We start from the raw sequence: 18,749 nt of genomic DNA, 5'->3' as shown, positions 1-18,749 counted from the left end.
CTAAGAGGATATACCACAAATATCTGCAAGTATTTTGGTTTAATACTATGTTATTTAAGTGTTTTAAATTGCAATTATGAAAAAGAAACAAATTCTCAATGACTGAAATATATGGGTTTGAAACTGATGGGTTCTACGTAATAGAAGTAGGAACTAAGTAGATAATAATCCAACAGCAGAACCTTTAATCATGTAGTCCATTCAGTGTTTCCTATTTCGATAAGAAAACCTACATTAACCTTCAGGGTTTTTTTAATAAATCTTCAAATCAAAGAATTGCTATCATCCAGCCAAATACCATTCTTTAGACAATATCCCTTAATTATCCATGACATCTCGCCTGGGTAAAGGTCACAAACCTATCTGCAATATGGAAGTTATTAATTAAAGACATCTTGGATCTGATTTTATTAAATGTGAATTTCAAGCTTCTCAGCAGGGCCGTCAAAGTCGAGCCATTTGCATAAAGCACAGTCTCATCTGCATAATGGAGAATCTTAGCAAAGCAAATATTCTGAAAAATTTGAATGAAATGAAGAAAACATTTAAATAAATGTTCTTGTCAAACAAACAAGTTTAAGTTGCACTCCTTATGATAGATTTTTTTGGATCAAATATGTAACTGATAGCATAATTATTGTAGTTTTATGCTTGCATTCTTCTGTTTCATAAATACTCTCAATCATAAAAAATACATAAATAGCAGCTAATTCCTTCCCCAATGCCATACACAAAAAACCTTGCATAGCCAACAATTTGAGTGAACAGTCGTCCCCCACACACAGAAACTCGCTCAACTCTCATAAAGCTGCAACAACAGACACAGAGCGCAAAACAGCTTGTTTAAAGAAGCAGAGTGGAGAGAAACTCCCTCATGACAAACATTGGCAGCAAAATATTTGTTTTATAACCCCAATGAGAATCTACTGTACTGCATAGCAGAGATCACATGTACTTTACAAAAAATAAGAATTATTCTGTTGTTTAAGTTATTGTGGCCTTTATTTATCAGCAGGAAAAGGCTCATAGCAGAGAATCGATCCGGAGACAACTGTATGGAGGACAGTATGGGATGCTTCCTCTACCACTGAGATGTCTGGCACCCAAAATATTTATTTTAATAAAAAAAGACACCTTTTGTAGACCAGCCTTCACTGACCTTACTTTACCTGCACATTTTAAATAGTAAAAGTTGAGGCAACCATGCATTTTCTTCATTAGTTTTTGTAAGCAGAAAGACGTTATGTGGGTACTGTGGTCACAATTAAAACTTTCTCTACAGAATTGTAACAGAACATGGGTCACAGGTTTTTCTGTCTGATTACCCACAGTCCACTGGCCAAAATTTATTAGCTTTATTGCACACTGACATGAAAAAACAGAATAGCACAGAATGATGGTATTTATAAAATTCGAGCAATTGATGCATAAAGAGTATTTTACATTTCTGGGGCAGAAATGATTATCCTATTTTTCATACAGATGAACTAAATCAATTTAAATACTGTGTAAAGCTGATTATTCTACAAAACGTTTTGTTTTTTTCACTGAATAAATTCTTCTGAATCGTATCTGCAGATATCTGTTAATGCAATGCAAAATGAAAATAAAAAAATAAGAAAAATACACACAAAATGTTGGCACATTTTCCTCCCATTTGGTTCTGTCCAGTACAGAAATATGCAATAAGTGCCACAAAATCTAATTACATTTTCTGGGAATTAAATAAGCACCTTCAAAGCATCAAGATTGCTTCCAGCAAAACATGAGTGATTGAGAAACGTGTGGTAAAACAATTTCCTTGATAGCCAAAGTCAGAAATACTATGACGTCCTGACGTATGTTTTGGATGCAACAGGGAAGCTCCAAAATACGTGAATACTGTTCTCAGCCAAGTGAAGTATCCTACTTTGAGTTTTAGATAGCTTTCCATGTAAACCACTTCAAAAGATGACTCATTTTTACATCGCTAAAAAAGACTACGATAACTCTTCTTGCATATATTTACATTTCACTCAGACAAACGTGCACTCATTCCAGAATCCATTTTCAATGCAATGTTATTCAATCTGACTCACCTTTAAAGAGTGGTGTTTGCTCTCATGTAGAATCATCTCTTCGGATATGATGAGTGTTCGGCTGCACAGATCCAGAGGCTGGTTGCAGGAGAAAATCATATTAGCTAAAATTATTTACCATATTAGCAATATGCAAAGCAATTATCAAATCCCATGAAGCATTAAACCATCATCACTGCAATACTCATGAGCATATGTTAAGGGATTTGCAAAGAAACAAGTATAATTGCATGTAACAGATAATAAGAAATTTACAATACCAAGTCCATTATGATTCCTTAATCCCACTGATCTGGTCAGTCTCAAAGAGCTAGTATTATTTTTTTGTAACTAGCAACTGCACAACTGAAAGTTACTCTACTGAGACTCAAAGTGAGTCATGACACAGAAGCAAAATGTGTGGTGACAAAAGACAGACACAAAAAATGCACAAGTGCCACAACATGAGTGGGAGGAGGGGGACTTCCTCTGAAGTCCAGGGTGTGAAAAGGGCCCGTCTCAATGTCTGAGTACATTTTCAGATATACATTTCAGAGGGATGCTTGATAGAAAAAACAATTGTAGTAGGAAATGTTTTCTGACATTGTGGCCATATTTCCAAATGTTGTCTTTGATATTCAGAGCAGTGTGTGTTTTACAAGCAGAACTAATTATTTAGTAACGAAATATTACTTCACTAAAGTCCCATCTGCTTCCTACTTTTTCACTTTGGAGTTTTCAATCTTGCTCTAAAGTTCAGTAGTAAATTTTTTATCCACTGTGATTCAAGTGAAAAGTTGAAAAAACCCCAAGCCAACTCTAGCATAAACCATATACTTATTTCTTTGGCAATTGTTAAGTTTATTATCCCCTATGGTCATATTTAACAATCATCTCCAGTCTCTTTATACAACTGCTAAAGCCTTAAGACTAAAATTTTAAATCATCTCTTGTGTAATGCTGTATGAAAATAGCAAACTCATGACTAAAAAAGTGTAGTTAAATTAAAAAGGCCAAAAGTATATTTTAGTCACAAACTTTAAATATACTTCCTCTGAGCCAATTCATTCACGGAAAAGTCTGCACATGCTATATTTATACCTTTTTCTAGTGAACACAGAAAAGCTCACAAAATTTTGTAGATGTTTGTGTTTGTTTTCAGAGACCAATGGTAAATTAAAAAAAAAAAAAAGAGAGAGAGATGGATGGTGAAAACACCATCTCAACACTAAAGCATCGGAGTTGCAGCTACATGTTGTGGGAGTGTTTTGCTGCAGAAAGAAAAGACAGATACACTTAAAAAAAACTAGATAGCAAAATGAGGAAGGGACATAATGTGGAACAACTAAAGCATTTGAAAACAACCAGGAAATGAGCTTGGGGAAAAAAGGTATTTCCAAATGAACAATGACTGTGAGCATACAGTTGAATAAGTTAAAAGTGGTTTAAGGAAAACAAATTAAACTCTGTCCACTCATATTAGTGTAAAATGGATGTCGCAGAGCTGGAAAGGTGTATACAAGGAATGCAGCACCCAATTTGTAATCAGTTACAAGTGGTTTTGTCATGAGGACTTGGCCGAAGTGAAAGCAAAGTACTATAAGAACTTTCTGGAAAGACATCCACATTGTTTGGTCATTATTAAAATGTCTCTTCAGTATTTGAAGAAATATATATTTTTAAATCTCTAAATGATTTGCTCACTCAGTATTACCAAGCAAAAATGAACTCACCAAAACTAAATGACTTGAAAATTAAAAAAAAAAAATTGTCTGACTGAATGTCAAGAAAACAAGGTTACAGCTGTTGGTTTAAAAAAAAAACAATCTGTTTCATCACAGATGTTAAGAACCTGATAAGGAACAAGAATCAGATGTAAAATACTACCATGGCAAAATTCAATTTACCTGTATAGCAAAATATGTGAATTTAAGTTGTGTCAAAATTCACAACTAAAACATTAAAGAATATAAGACTGACCAACCTGAACAAATATAGGGAAGATGAGGATCTTCGGTGCGACTTTGACATATCCATAATTGGCGTGTGGAGTATGTGAGCGGACAATCGTACAGTTCTGGTAGTTAGCAAAATTGGCATTCTGTTGTTGATAGTTAGCAAGGCCAACAGTGGGGGAGGTGGACGACCCTTTTGACACCTTGGAGTTGTTAGACCGTCGCAGGAAGCCAGTACGGCTGGAGAAGCCTCCGCCACCATTGCCACCACCAGAAAAAGCATTACTACCACCAGCACTGCTCTGAGGCTGTGGACCAGTAGTCTGCTGTGTGGAGTATAATCTGTTGTAACCTGAAGCTAAGAAACACATCAAAAACATAAAGTCATCCATTTTTATTTTTTTTTTTTTGATTTTCTACTAAACAGTCAAGTCAAAGAACATTGTAAGTTTAAGAGATTTGTAAAAACAATAAAGTGTGAAGGTTTAGATTCAAAGTAATAATAAAAATATAACTTAGAGTGCATGTCCTACCTAATGTACCCTGGTTGTCGGTATACACAGGCCTCAGTATCTGAAAGCAAGCAGGATGAAATAACACTGAGATTGTTTGTATCAGCAAATCTATGAGTTACAATCAATAAAATTAAAAGATCTTTTCGAAAAGTCTAAGCTAATGTATGCCACACACTATGCTAATTGTAATTAGCAAAACATTTTAACACTAATTGGCTGTGAGAGTTTATAATTTTTTTCTAGCAACTACTGATGCTGTTGACTCAGGTTGCTGAGTTATGCATTTACACAATTGTGTGCTGTTTGGTGTGAAACATAATGTGCAGCAGGGATCTTCCACCTAATCAGTCTGTAAACCCTGTCAGGTATTGCTGGTCTCATTGTTATACAATCTGCAGTAGAGGAAGTCAGTACCAGATATACTAATCAGATTTATGTGGAAGTTAAAGTAACATTTGGGAAGCATCGCAACATTTCAAGGTATTTCATTACTGTAAAACTACAATGCAACAGAAGAGACAACAGAGGAGTTGGTGTGCACTTTCAAAGCATTTTTGTGAACTATAATACTTTGTTCATTTGAGATGCCACAAACATGACCCATTTCCAAAGGGCCTTTATTATTTTTAGCATGTCTAAACTCAACAAAGCTCTGCTTCCCTTTGGTGCAGAGACTGATTTTTAAGCTGTCTGAAGAAAAAGGTTTACTCAGAATGATAGTATAAAAGTATATTTTTCCTCAGGCTATACTTTTTTTTCAATAAACTAGTCAGTTATTTCTGTGAGTCTATCTGCTTTATCTTCGAACATCTAACTGTTCTTATGACTCAGACAGTAACACTCATTTTTGTCCTTCTTATGAACCTTAAGCTGGAAAGTACAAATGCAGAAACTGCAAGAGGAATACTTTAAGCACAACATACAGACAGCTTCAAGTGACAGACATAAAACAACAAAAAGAAAAGGATGAGTTAGTTAGACAGATTATAGATCATTTAAGCTCTTTTAAAAGATTTGCTTAATGAAAACAGCCTTATATGAGCTGAGATGCAAATTTGACTTAAACAGGGACTGCAGCAGTATTTTAAACAGATCCTGAATATTTTGATTCAACATGTTTGTTAGTATTGTGTTAGCTGAGAAATTCAGATCAGTCTTTTTGATTCATTTGATTTGCTTTATTTCATTTTTTTGATTGAAACTTTACTTCGAATACAAAATAAAATATAACTGACATGTCATGTTGTGAATGTACATGCATGTTACAGAAAGTATGTAACTGATTTCATTATATATACCTCAAAGAGATATTTTTGAGGATTTTCTAAATTAAAATGAAAGGTGTGTATATGTAATTAATGACACAAAGATAATGTATCTGGATGATATCTGTAGATAAATTATGCACAAAAGCATTATTTTCGAAAATGAAAATAATTACTGGTTGGTAGAAATGTAACAAAGCAAATAACACAAAAAAACTTGATTATACTGTATTATTAAAATCTATCTTTATAAGTCACTAAGAAAATGATCTATATGTGGAACATGAAATGTGTCGAAAACATGCATAAATCACTGAAACAGCATTAATCCACAGGACACGGACACACTGAACAGACAATCAATCTATCTATCAGCGCCAGGGATGTAAGGTAAGGAAACATATCTAGGTTGTGCCACCAAATGACCATAATGAGGATGAGGAGGACGAAGAAGATGATAAAGATGCAGCCCTCCACCAGTCTGTGGTACCTGGCTTCCAGGGTTGATGGGTGCCAGGATGATGTAATTGTCCCCATTGGATGCCTTCACCCTGGTTCCCTTTAATGTGGCGGTTGCAGGATGATGGAGGAGACGTGGTTTACCATCCAGTTCTTCAGCCGATCCCATGTGGGCTCCCCACGCCAGCGTCCCTCTGCTCCCACCGACACCGTTTCCAGTTTCAGAGCCGTTCACCAGCAGCCTGCGGGCTGTAGTGGGGCGGTGGTGCGCTGGGAGAGGCGGCACAGCTGGTGGAGCTTTGCTTGGGCCAACATCTGGTGCGCGCCTGCGGGTGGGCGGGGAGGGAGCGTCGTAGTTTGAGGTTGAGGGTTTGTAAGAGGGCCGGTGGATAAGGCCTTCAAAATTAGGTTTAGCCGAGGGACCTGTGCGCCATACCACCACTGTAATTTCATTGGCACTGTTTCTACAACAGAGGAAAAAAATACAGGAAATCATATCTATCTTTGTGTGAAAGAATAGATTAAAATGTTGCTTAAATGGAGACAGAGGAGTAAAGAAGTAAATTAAAAACGCACAAAAAAATTATTTTGGCTTAAAATTAGTTCAGTCACTAAGCAATGGCAGCCACCAGCTACTTCTTATGGTCTCCAAGGTAAACTGGTCAAAAGCCTGCATTGCATTACACATTTATTTCAATTTGTCTAAAGAGTAAATGTAACTGGAAGATTTCCAAACTCGTGTTGGTAGAAGCATTGGATATGGATCTCAAAATGCACTGTAAATTAAGTATGTGAACTGGTCTCCTATGTTCTGGTTACCTTATTGCATGGGCCAAGTCCACACATTTCCACTGTTCCACTGGCTGACCATTTAACTGCAGGAGTGTGTCCAGCTGCTGCAGACCAGCCTGGTCCGCTGGACCCCCTGTAAGAAGGAAAGAAGAGTTGAAATCATGAAGACTGTATCTCTTTTACTATTATATTTTCGACAGAGAAGGAATTATGGATTGCACAGACACAACATTTATCTTTTGAATGTTTTCAGAAAAAGTTATCTCTTGTTGCTTGCCTGTCATATTAAGGAATATATCTCAATGAGGACAGATGCCATCTGGGGAGGGGGATGATAAGTTGCGTAATATACAGGGTTCTGATTAAATCCAACACAGCGCAATCAGAATAATATGTTTTTATATTTTATAGGTATGTGACAGTAAATTCTGGCTTGACAGGATGGCCTAACCTATCAACACATCTGGCTCGTTTTCTCGTGATCCTCCTGTCCTGTCAGACATTAACATGCTACTATTAAGACCTAAATTATTCATATGACATGCAGATTTAGATAAAATATTATTTTAACTCAATCAAGATATAAGGAAGAAAACCAAACTGGTATTTTTCAAATATAATAAAACCATGTAAAAGAAGGATCAAATTGGAAAAGAAAAACCAATATCTGTATAATTACATTTAGTTTTTTTTTTTTAATCTTCATTGGCATTACAGAAAAATAATTTTTATTTATTTTTTATTTTTTTACTCAAGATTTGAGTTCCACGTCTTTGAGAAATAAAGGACACTTTGCCATCACCCTGACCTTTGCTCCCTACATATATTCTTGATTAGATTCAAGTGAGGACTCTGGCTGTGCTGCTCTAAAATGTTTATGCTACAGTCAGAAGAAATATGTATAAAGTCAAGAGACCACTTTCAACCCTATTCCTGCCTCGAAAGCATAAATCCAAAAAAACAGACACCAATCTGAGGTCAGCGTGAAACAAGAGGAACTTTCACCCCAACAGATTTGCCATAGTCCATCGTAACAAAAAAACAAGTAACAAAAAAAATCTGAGAAAAAAAAAATCTGATTTTTAATATTTGGCTTAATCAATAAAATATAACTATTCTGAAAACTGACAGAAGCAATAAAAGTGTTGGCAAAAATAAACATTTTATAGATTGAACTGGAGATTGACCGCAATCTTATAAACACTGACATGAGCACACAAAACCTGCCTGGATCAACAGCCTGCACCCTCACAGGGGAATCTGAGCAGATGGTGAATCCATATCCATCCTTCCCTCGAAGGATGGTCACCTGCAAAACACACACAAACAAAAATCTTAGTCAATCTGTGTTACAGTGATTTACTCTCTTTGCGACCCCTGTTGCTCAAGGATTAAAAAAATAATAATAATCAGCTTCCTTCCTACGGGACGATTAAGTAGACTTGTTTTCTGCTACTACTTCCTATTAAAACGGTCCTGACAGCAGATTCCTAGTGAACACAATTAGCTGAGTGCGAAAGAAAAACAGTTTTGGAGTAGAAAGAAAATCGCTGTTCATCCAACAGTTGGAAAGGAAAGAAAAACAAAATGGTTGTTGTAAAGTAGTTTTTATTAATGTTCTGAACTTTGGGTTTATTAAAAAGGAAAAACAAAAATAAAAGTTTATTCTTGGTAATTCCAGATGTTACAAATATTTAAAGAAGCTTAGTAATTGCATTTATATTCACACATAGCCAAAATTGTTCTTTCTTAATGTAAAGAGTGAATATAGATCATAATTTTTCTGCATATGCTGCTCCAATTAAGGTAATGAATATTTAATCTGCTTGAACAGCAATATGACATGGAGTGCAGCAGAATAATTTTTACTGCCTAATGAGGTTGTCTGAGTTTTTATAGTCCTTGTTGTTTGAAAATGATTACATTTTCATAAAATGTGTACCTCAACAGCTTTAATCTACCTTTGAAAGTCATAAAGCAGGTCTTACTGACAGATGAGGATGTAGTGGCATAATTAGACCAATCTCAATGTTCTTTAAAACTACACATAATTCTCTCTACTCAAAATCTCACATTTATTGTATCCAGAGCACCAGATACAAAATGACAGTTCGGATGACTGTAACCCACCGCAACCCACTCTTAAGAACTCATTGATGTCTGCGCCAAAGTAAACAATCCCATCCAAAACATTTCACCTTCCATCCAATAAAAGCCATGGACATGAAACTCACATTGTTTCCTTTCTTTCTTTTTCTATAGTAAGCTGCAATGTGCATGCGCAATCTGCCTATGAGCTGGACGCAGCAGCTTGGAGAAATTTGGTGATTATTCTGAAGCCCAAAGCTCATGATGACCCTAAAATGTCGGGTAAAATTGTAGGTTTTCATAGCCCACTGATTTTATCTGCCCTGAATACTTGTTCTTTTGACATCTTACAGCAAGCTTCAGTCTGTTGAATAAGGCTCGGTTTTAGACTGTCGCTATACTTAACCAGTTTGAAAAAACAATTGTAGGGCTACGGATACAATCGGATGACTCATTTGCCTGCAATAAAAATTTACTTCTGGACATCACCTGTTATTGTGTACACACTCAGTCACCAGTGTGTTTAATTTGTCGTTTTAGTCCTGGACTTTCCTCCCTGAACAGCTGAGATCACCATAAACTAATCAAAGCCTTACCATAAGAACAGCCATTTCTTGTGTATTTAGAAAAGACAAAACATCTCAGTGAAATCTTTCTCATCTAAGGAAGAAAAGAAAGCCAGATGCTGGTACACCAATGACCGACTCAGATAAATAAAAACTAACAATTCTGTTAAACCCAAAGTTCAGAACATTAATAAAAACTACTATTCTCTTCTCATTCCTCACAAATAGGGATGAGAAGAGAATAGGAAAACTTAATTCAAGATGGGGAAAAATAAAATAATGAATCTTTTACCTAAAAGAAGCCATAAAATATACCATCATAATTCTTTTTAACTTCACATCTTTTCATTTCACTTTTTTTTTGGATTATATTTTATGATAAATCCTCACATGCCATCTATTTTTCTAGCCAATTTTGGATTTTACTTGTTCTTTTAATGGTATAAGATCATACCCGCTTATGCTTTCATGCAAAAGTGGGTATGATCTCAAAACAAAGTGCATCAAAAAGCAAGACCTAAAAGTGTTGATGAAAATGAACCAACAAAACAATTTCTGATTAAACTTTTAACATTTGACCTGCTGATTAGAAACATTTGAGTGAAAACTGGCTGGTCAGTTTATTGGTATTTGACTAGTATTTGTTTGAAAAAATGAAAAATCGGCAAGATTAACTGAATGTTTTGAAATCCAGTTATATTTATTTATTGCTTATAAAATTAGGATGCAACAAGAAGAAAATATATGCAAACCTCCTCTTTATGTCTGTTTTTTTTTTCCCTTTGACTCCCCAGACCATAATGTGAAGCCAGGATTTTTGGACCTGACTATATGAAGGGAGGAGCAGGTCAGTCTCCAGTCTCCATCCGATGATTGCAGGACATGTCTTATCTACTTTCCAGCAGTGCAGGAAAGGGTAAACATTAACTGCTGACAGTTTAACACAGACTAAATGAAATTTACCAGACACGTCATGATATATGCACATGATTAGACAATGTTATCTGGCGAGATATTTTCAGTCACTATATCTAATTACATGTTCTGCTGTATTTCTGTCATGTGAACTCAATCTTATTCTGAAGCTGCAACAGCATTTTAGATTGGAAACAATTAACTCGACTCTTCATGTTTTTCCCCTTCAGGTTTTTATTCCTTGCAGCTTTTAATAATTTGTATCCTTTCGGTAACGTGTCCATTTTTGCTTTTTCCTCCATCAGATCTTTCTCTCACAATGTGAGGGGTAAATAATTTAAAAACAGAGAGCTTGTGCACCTATTTTAAAAGAAATACATCCCCTGCATTTACTTGTGGAAAGACCATAAAAAGTGCATTTGACTCTTCAGTAATAAAAAAATATATATATAAAAAGAAGATGTGCTAGTGTTTAAAGTGGTGTGACACAGATTGATACCAAACAGCTAATGCATCTTTTAACTCCATCCTTTTACTACCTCTTCCTGTTATTTATTTTTTACACACCTGAGGCAGCCTGCATCCGATGCAAAGGTGACACAGCCCGTGGATAGTGTGCATTACACCACCGCCTCCTCTCCCTCCACCATCTCCACCATTTAGGTCAGCAGTCAACACGCACACACTACGACGGTGGCTTTCCACCTGGTTTTCCCCTCTGTAGCCGGAGTATCGCCACAGTTTTCTTTGAGCGGCAGAGTTTGTTCTCCTGTGGCTGGTTTCCGAAGGCTGAGTGGACTTCAGCGTGTTGTGTATCATCATGATAGTTTCCAAAAGGTGGATATGGTGACCTTAATGTTGGATATCCCAGTTGTCAGTTCAGTTAAGGTGGCCCCAAAAGGAATCTTCAACTACACTTGAATCTTCTCTGCATTAACTTTGGGTAAATTGACTCTCAATCCTGTTTTCTTTTTTCTCCTTCTTAACCACTGACCTCCAGTTGCACCGTCTTCCTTTCAAGAACGTCAATCCACATTCATGTATGCAAGCTTTCCATCACTTTCTTCACAACCGCAGCTTCCAAACGTCTCACTTACTGTCCGTCAACTTTGGTAAAATCTTCACTCTCGAGTTCCTTCTCTTCTTCCAACTTATATTTGTCTTGTCCGCTCCATGCCCAGAACAACAGTAGCAGCAGAAGCTACTGAGATCAGCTGTGTGAGTGTGTGTCGTGGCGTCACGCAGGCGAGACTGGCGCTGGCTCAGCCTGCTGAGGCCACACTGTAGCTCCTGGCAGGGGTGCTCATGGGAACTCTTCAACAGTAGAAGAATAGGAGGAAGTGCCTCCCACCTCAACAGCACCCCCCCCCCACCAAAAACACACACACACACCGACACACATGCACTTATGCATACCCCGCCATCCTACAGGCCGAGCGGCTTTGTGTGTCTGCCTCCGATAAGGCCAGTTTGCTTCCTGAGTCCTCACTATGAGGTTGCGAGAGGTGCTACAGTTCTAACATAGGTGGCATGGCAGAGACACGTTCAAACAAAATAGTACTAATGAAAACTATATTAATAAAGGTGTATGAAGTCGCTGTATAACATTCGTGTCAATCTCCAAATACTGTTTATTAATGCAAAAATGTTTCAGATTGCTTACAGCATTTGTGTCTAAGAGACTTTAATGGCCTTGTTTCCCAACAGAAACACAATGACACCAGATTTGCTCAGGGACATACTTTACTCTCACACACACTTCACACCTCATCATACTCTTTCCAGCATCGTTCCCACACTCCCCAGTCTACGTCCAGACCTTGTGGTTGTTTGTTATGCTTTCAACTTCCATATTTCCTCTGCTTTTCCTTTCAGCTGTTCCCTCTCACCTCAAACCGCTACGTACGGAAATTCACAGGCCTGTGAACTCTTAAAAAGTCCCCCGCCCCCGCCTCCCTCTTCTTCCAGTTATCCAAACATAACTGTTTTTTAAAAATCCGTATGGACTTTTGCAAATAATAAACACATTAAAAGGAGAGCAGGGGAAAAGGCCTCTTTAATTACCAATACTGCAGTGGCCTGTCTCACCCTTAGCAGCCCCATTATTTCCCAGCGTCCCTCTTTCTCCTTTAATTGCTTGGATGCCTGGCTCGTGGGATGAAACATGGACAGAGAAGTGACAGAGGAGCAATGCTGCACTTGTCTCTACAACGTTAATAAAGTGGCAGAAAACACCATTGTTTTAGGGTCTCTTTATGCCAGTGGTAATGGTAGCCTGTGCCTGTTTGCCTTTTCAAAGGGCGAGGGTTAGCCATCAAGCTCACAAAAACACTTTCTCTCTCTTTCACATTGCGCTGTTCACCTCTAAATGGGCAGACGGACGGATTAGAGGGAGAGAAGAAAACACGTCTCGGGCAGAGGACTAAAAGAAGAGTTTTGAAAAGCTTGTCGAGAAGCCAGGCGAGGCCAATCTGGTTTTCAGAAGTGTGGGATCTCTGTCTTACTTTGTGTCTCCCCATCTCACTCTTTCTGACCTGAATAAATAGCTATCAAAGGAGGACGTCTCTTCCAAGCCAGTGGACACACAAGATGGGTCTAAGGCCAAGTTCAGACTCACAGCTCAATGCAGTTGGAATTTGAACAGTGATAGATTGATTACACAGTCATAATTACTCAACACAAGGTAGAATGTTTTATTTTTATTTGAAAGGCAGAATTAAAATAAACTTCTTGGAGCAGAGCAATTCTCCAAATGCAACCCTAAAGCTACTTCAAATAGCCATCAAAAGTAATTTAGTTTGTTATCAAAATTAAAAACTTGTGCAAACTTATTTGTAGGAGAAACATAAAAGTTGTGAATTAAAAAACTGTTCAGTAAAAAACGATGCAAACTATCTTCCATCTATAAACACACCAATCAACAGGATGCACTTTGTACTTTGGTGCATTTAGAGTTAAGGGACTGCAGTTCTGACGGACGCCTTTCTCTGCTGGATTCAATGTGACCGTCTCCTGCTTGGCATAATCATTTGGAAACATGAAACTGTAAACCTCCTCCATCAAACACTAAAATTGGCATGGTTCATAAAAAGCCTGAGTGCTTTATTATATTAGAGACAACCTCAAACATGCTTTTAAGAATAAAAGCTTAATCTTTCTCATTTTCATTTAGGATGTTAGTGACTGACAAAAGCCCACCATAAAATTAAATATGTCATGATAGATTAAGATCTCTAAATAGGCCAAGTTAAGATCATTTAATAAGTGTCTCATAATAATTTCAGCAAGAAATGTAACATTCCAGACTAATTATGCTATTACAAGAAAAGGACAAATATATATTAATATAAATATATATCGGTTAAAAGTACAATATGACTTAATTAATGTACTAATATACTAAATAGCATACTAAGAGCTATTTAAAGCTGAGCTGTATTTATTGAGAGACTGACAGAGATATCTAACTCTAGAGCAGATCTCAAACTGATTAGGATGAACTATAACTGATTTGTGCATACAGTGATGGTAATAAAAGACTCATCCTTTCATCTAAATTTTAACTCTCTACGAACATGTATGTGCTGCTTTCAGCTTCTATTAAAAACCTTTAACATCAAATGAAGGAGCAAAATAAAGGAGGGTGAAAATGTCCTCTGCATCTTTAACAGAAGACAGAGCTTTTAGTCCCAGCAGGCCCGAATACTGAAAAAGAACATTCAAGTAAACACCATATTACAATTTTTTACAAAGTTAAAAATAATAAACTTTCTATTCTCTTCCTGTACCCTTCACCATTCCTTTTTATCTTTTCCCTAATGGACAGAGTTGTCAAGTCCATTTCCACAGGGACTGTTAAGGAGCTAATGCTGGTTGACAAGCAAAGTGATGCTGGGGGACAACATACCAAAGGTGGAACCTTTTGCTAACAATCACAAACATGTAACGTCCTATCCATTACATTAGGAAGCTACTATTTTCTTCTTTGCATGTACAGTTATAGGAAAATATAGGAGCAGTGTATAAGTGTTATTGGGTTTTCTAGATGGAGATATTTCCAACATTACTTTTGAACGGCACAAATTCTGACGGTCACAATTCACCTCTCAAGCATAGTTTAGCTTGCAACAAATAAATAAATAAACTCTGCAGTTTAAAAAAAATGCAGATCTGCAAAGTGGTTTATGGGTAAGGCCAACAAACACTGAAAACTGTCTGAGTTACTAGGTAGTGGGCAGCAGATGGTACCAGGGAGCTCTTTGTCTTGTCAGGGTTATGACCATGGGGTGACAGAGACAGAAATGACATGGAACAGAGGGAGGGAAAAGAGGACAACGAGGTGAAGGAGCGCACTGCACAGTGAGAGGGGAAAACGTTCAGTGGTCTAGAAAGAAACAAGAATACGGCAACAAAAAACTTGAAGTGAAAAGAGGAGAAAGACTGAAAGGTTTTCCATTCGCCCCTAATTTAGTCTGAATGTGCTCTCCCCTGTCTGATTTAAATCTCCCCTGAGAATGTGCTTCACAAACTGCTTAATCATATGTTACTCCGACTCAGCCGGATAGTGGGAGAGGGAGGGAGGGGAAAGAGAAAGGAAACAACCATTCACAAATACAAATGTGAAAATTTCCAAGTGAGAATTGAGTGTTTCCTCATACGTCACCTACAACATCCACAGTGGTCTCCAAAGTTAGTATTCCAGTATCTGGCATTTTTTAGACAATTCTCTGGTTTAGTCCAAATGTGGCTAATTACCATCCCTGTAGAAGATTTCATTTGAAGCTGAACTGTTTAAAATTAAAACTGAAAATAATTTTGACTTTGCAATTTCCACCTTGAAATTGGGCCTCTGTCTCTTTAAAGGGATGGTATTATGTAAAATTGACTTTTTGAGCTTTAAATAAAGTTCTAATATTATCCCCTTATAATAGACATACCTGGAGTGTTGCCTTAATTATTTTATGGACATTTGATAAATCCTTTGATCTCCCAGGGCAACTATTCATCTGTGCCTGGGTGGACTGAGCACCACCTTCATGGCAAAGCTCACCTCTCCCCTACAACTCCCTCATTAGGCACCTTCAGACTAGCCAGCAGGATTTCTCAGACATGCATGAAAGAATCAAGGCAACACTCCAGGTATGGTTTTGATGAGGGGACAACATTATAGCACGATGTGAAGCAAAAAAAGGGTTTATTTTATCGAATATTCCCTTTAATAAATTAATGAATGCTCTAGTGATCTGAAATGAAAACAGCTGAAATGGATGAGAACCACTTAATTTGATTCACAAGGATTTTTGTCATTTGACTGCACCAGTAAATTTTAAAGTAACTAACTTGAGCCATGTTTTCACAATCACTAAAACTTTAATATAATTTAAATTAAACAGTATTAAAGTTATTCCAAAATTGGTACCAGCACCAGCTGAGTCTGTAGTGAGCCTTTGTTGATATATTTAACTGAGGTAACACCAGAAAATAATTTAAATTTGACTCTTGACTCTATCAGAGAATAAGTTGTTAATTCAACCATTCTTCTGAATTGTTGAAAATCTCTTCAAAACATTCTTTATGGTTTGAATTATTCTCTCCAAATGGTCCTCGTCAAAGTGGCACATTCCTCCCTGACAAGGATAATGGGAGAAGTCAACTGGTCTTATGACAGACTGACCGTTCACAGGGGTGCTTAGTCAGAGTTAAAGTACGGGTCATCAAACCACAGCAATAAACATAGCGTAGGGTACAGCTGTCTCTATGACCCACTTTTTCTTTTTTTACCAAAGCAAGGTCAAAGGGTCCCTCAGCATCTTTTATTAAGTAGCTACTAAAGCTGAACTGTCTGTGCTATTTTCTGACTTTCTGCTTCAAGTTTATGGTCAGGCTTTATAGCATTATAGCATCCAGAAAGTATTACCTTTATGCACCTAAATTATGGGACACCAAAGAAAAAAACTAATAATGCAAACACAATGAACTATAAATAACCCATAGCAAATCAATACACCCAAAATATTTACATATTTATGTAATTGGAAACGTACAATATAAAACTGGTTAAATGTAGGTGGAACTACTGAGCTGAAACTTGGCATCAGTTTTATGTCACTGTTCTTTGCAGAGTTGTTTTAATCAGAATAAAACAGGGAGATGGTTGAACAATAAACAAATGGTAAATGTAAAGTCCCATGGTTCTGACTTGGCTCACAAATTGTGAACATTTTCTTTAGAACTGGCCATGAAAGCTTTGCTTTTGTGATCTTTCAGCCTACTTCAGGTTGTCAGGTCCTAAGTATTTATCTATACATAGAGAGAACTTGATTGATTGATTGATTGATTGATTGACTTTTCTCACTTCATCCTACGGGCTTCAATGATTTTGTGAAATTGAACTCAGATATCCAATAAATGTGGTCATTCTCAATTATTTAATAATTTAACAAGAGCCAGATTTGCTTTCTATATCTTGAAAGTTAAATAATCACATGAAAATTTCTTTGTTATTCAAGCTGTTCTTGTCCACTAAACATGTTTTTTTGTTCATTCATCTGACACAAACTACAGAACACTTTCTCAAAGCACGACATGAAAAACTGTGCTCATGGATATAGAAAACCTCTTCTTTCACTATGCACGAAGGTCTGTACTATTGTAAGTATTCCTTTCCTTTTATGGCTCATATTTGATTTGAGGTGTCTTTATTCTCTGTCTACTATTCACTAAATTAATGCAGCGCCTCACCTGTGGTACTGATGTGCAAGCAGGCTCTTTAATGATCTCATGCCTTGAAATATTTTAAACAGAAAATATAAAGAAGAAGAGAGTGCATGAAAAAAAAACTAATCAAAATAACTTCTGACTGAACTATTTCAATTTTCTTCTCCACATGCAATTCACATGCAAGCCAGCATTTTTGACAAACCTCGTCTCGAAAAGAAATACTTCATCCTCTATTCACTGCTAAAAAGCTCAGATAAGTAATTTAATTAGTTGCTACGGCTGCAAAGGACGCGCAACGTGGAATTTGTGCACTAACCATCTTACTGAAGGCATGTTTCTGTGTGATGACTTTGTTTGGCACAATGCTAAGTCACGGGTCAACTATTTTGTTTTAAAAAGGCCTATCCATTCACGTGCACACACATAAATGTACAATAAATAAAAAGACAAAGCACTTGCGCAGTAATCTAAAATGAAAAAGTTAAAAATCTCTGACGAGAAATATTGTAGCTTTAGAGAAACACAGTAACAGCTCTATTAATTATGCTCATACACATTTGATCATTTATATTGAGAACGTTCACATGCAGCCACAGAGAGCAGAATCGCTGAATCACACAAGGACATAGACTAAAAAACGCTAAATAGCACTTACTGTTAAGCATTGCATATTCTCAGGCTGATCAGTCTCAGGGGCAGCACCATGGCTTGACAGCACAGCCTCTGAAATGTAGACAAAAGAATCACGGGCTGAGACAGTACCTTTAGAGCACATTTCCCCTTGATCCAATGTAAAACAGCTTCCCGGAAAATTTTATCTTCAAACAATTGCAAGCGTCCATAAAAGTGACTAGAGAGATAAGAGCTTAGAGTTATTCCTTCAGTTGCTGGAAGCAGCATCCATGAGGCTGATCCTCAAACTTTACAGGTAAAATTAAGAAAAAAAACAAAACTAAAACAAACACACACACCAGGCCAGCCGCATGAAAGAAAATTGCGTAAAGATGTGAGAATCCAGCAACTTGCCAAAGGAAGGAATGGGAGTGAGAACAAGTAGGAGGGAGGGAAGGAGCGAGGGAGGGGTAAGGAAGAGAAAAGGATCTCCTCTCTCACTCTATTATCCGTCTGTCACAGAGCTCCTGTGAAGTTGCTGTGGTTACAGGGACTCACGTCTCAGTGTCCTTCTAGCTATTGCTCAGAAAGGGACCATTCAGTGTTGGGCCACAATACAGATCTGCCTGTCTCACTTTTTTTAATTTATTTCAATCTCCTGTTTCCATCTGTGTATCTCTCTCACCTTTTCCTTGGAGGATCCACCTTCCCTCTGCCTCTCCCGCTTCTCAGCCACCAATCCATCTTTTGTCTCTCTACAGCAACCACAGGCTCTCCGTTTGAAATGTATGACCTTGTGTCATAT

The 18,749-nt window shown here is 37.1% G+C and overlaps 1 protein-coding gene across 3 annotated transcripts in view; it reads right to left on the bottom strand.

Moving 5' to 3' along the window:
- The window catches only part of rgs3a (regulator of G protein signaling 3a), a 110,721-nt gene that overhangs the window by 78,915 nt on the left and 13,057 nt on the right, over nt 1-18,749 (bottom strand). For 2 of the 3 annotated variants that reach the window (XM_055040464.1, XM_055040465.1), the window contains exons 2-8: nt 17,988-18,055; nt 8,271-8,352; nt 7,071-7,176; nt 6,283-6,715; nt 4,546-4,585; nt 4,042-4,370; nt 2,079-2,156 (exon numbers count right to left, since the gene is read on the bottom strand). In XM_055040464.1, coding sequence (XP_054896439.1) covers nt 2,079-2,156; nt 4,042-4,370; nt 4,546-4,585; nt 6,283-6,715; nt 7,071-7,176; nt 8,271-8,352; nt 17,988-18,002 — 1,083 coding nt within the window. In that variant the 5' untranslated portion in view covers nt 18,003-18,055. Of the gene's footprint in view, nt 1-2,078; nt 2,157-4,041; nt 4,371-4,545; nt 4,586-6,282; nt 6,716-7,070; nt 7,177-8,270; nt 8,353-11,179; nt 11,868-17,987; nt 18,056-18,749 lie in introns of those variants that run through there. The other variant, XM_055040463.1, reaches the window with a different exon arrangement.

This window comes from Poeciliopsis prolifica, unplaced genomic scaffold, assembly GCF_027474105.1.
Source record: "Poeciliopsis prolifica strain line A6 unplaced genomic scaffold, Auburn_PproV2 SCAFFOLD015, whole genome shotgun sequence".
Lineage (NCBI taxonomy): Eukaryota > Metazoa > Chordata > Actinopteri > Cyprinodontiformes > Poeciliidae > Poeciliopsis > Poeciliopsis prolifica.
This window is presented reverse-complemented; position numbering and strand designations above follow the sequence as displayed.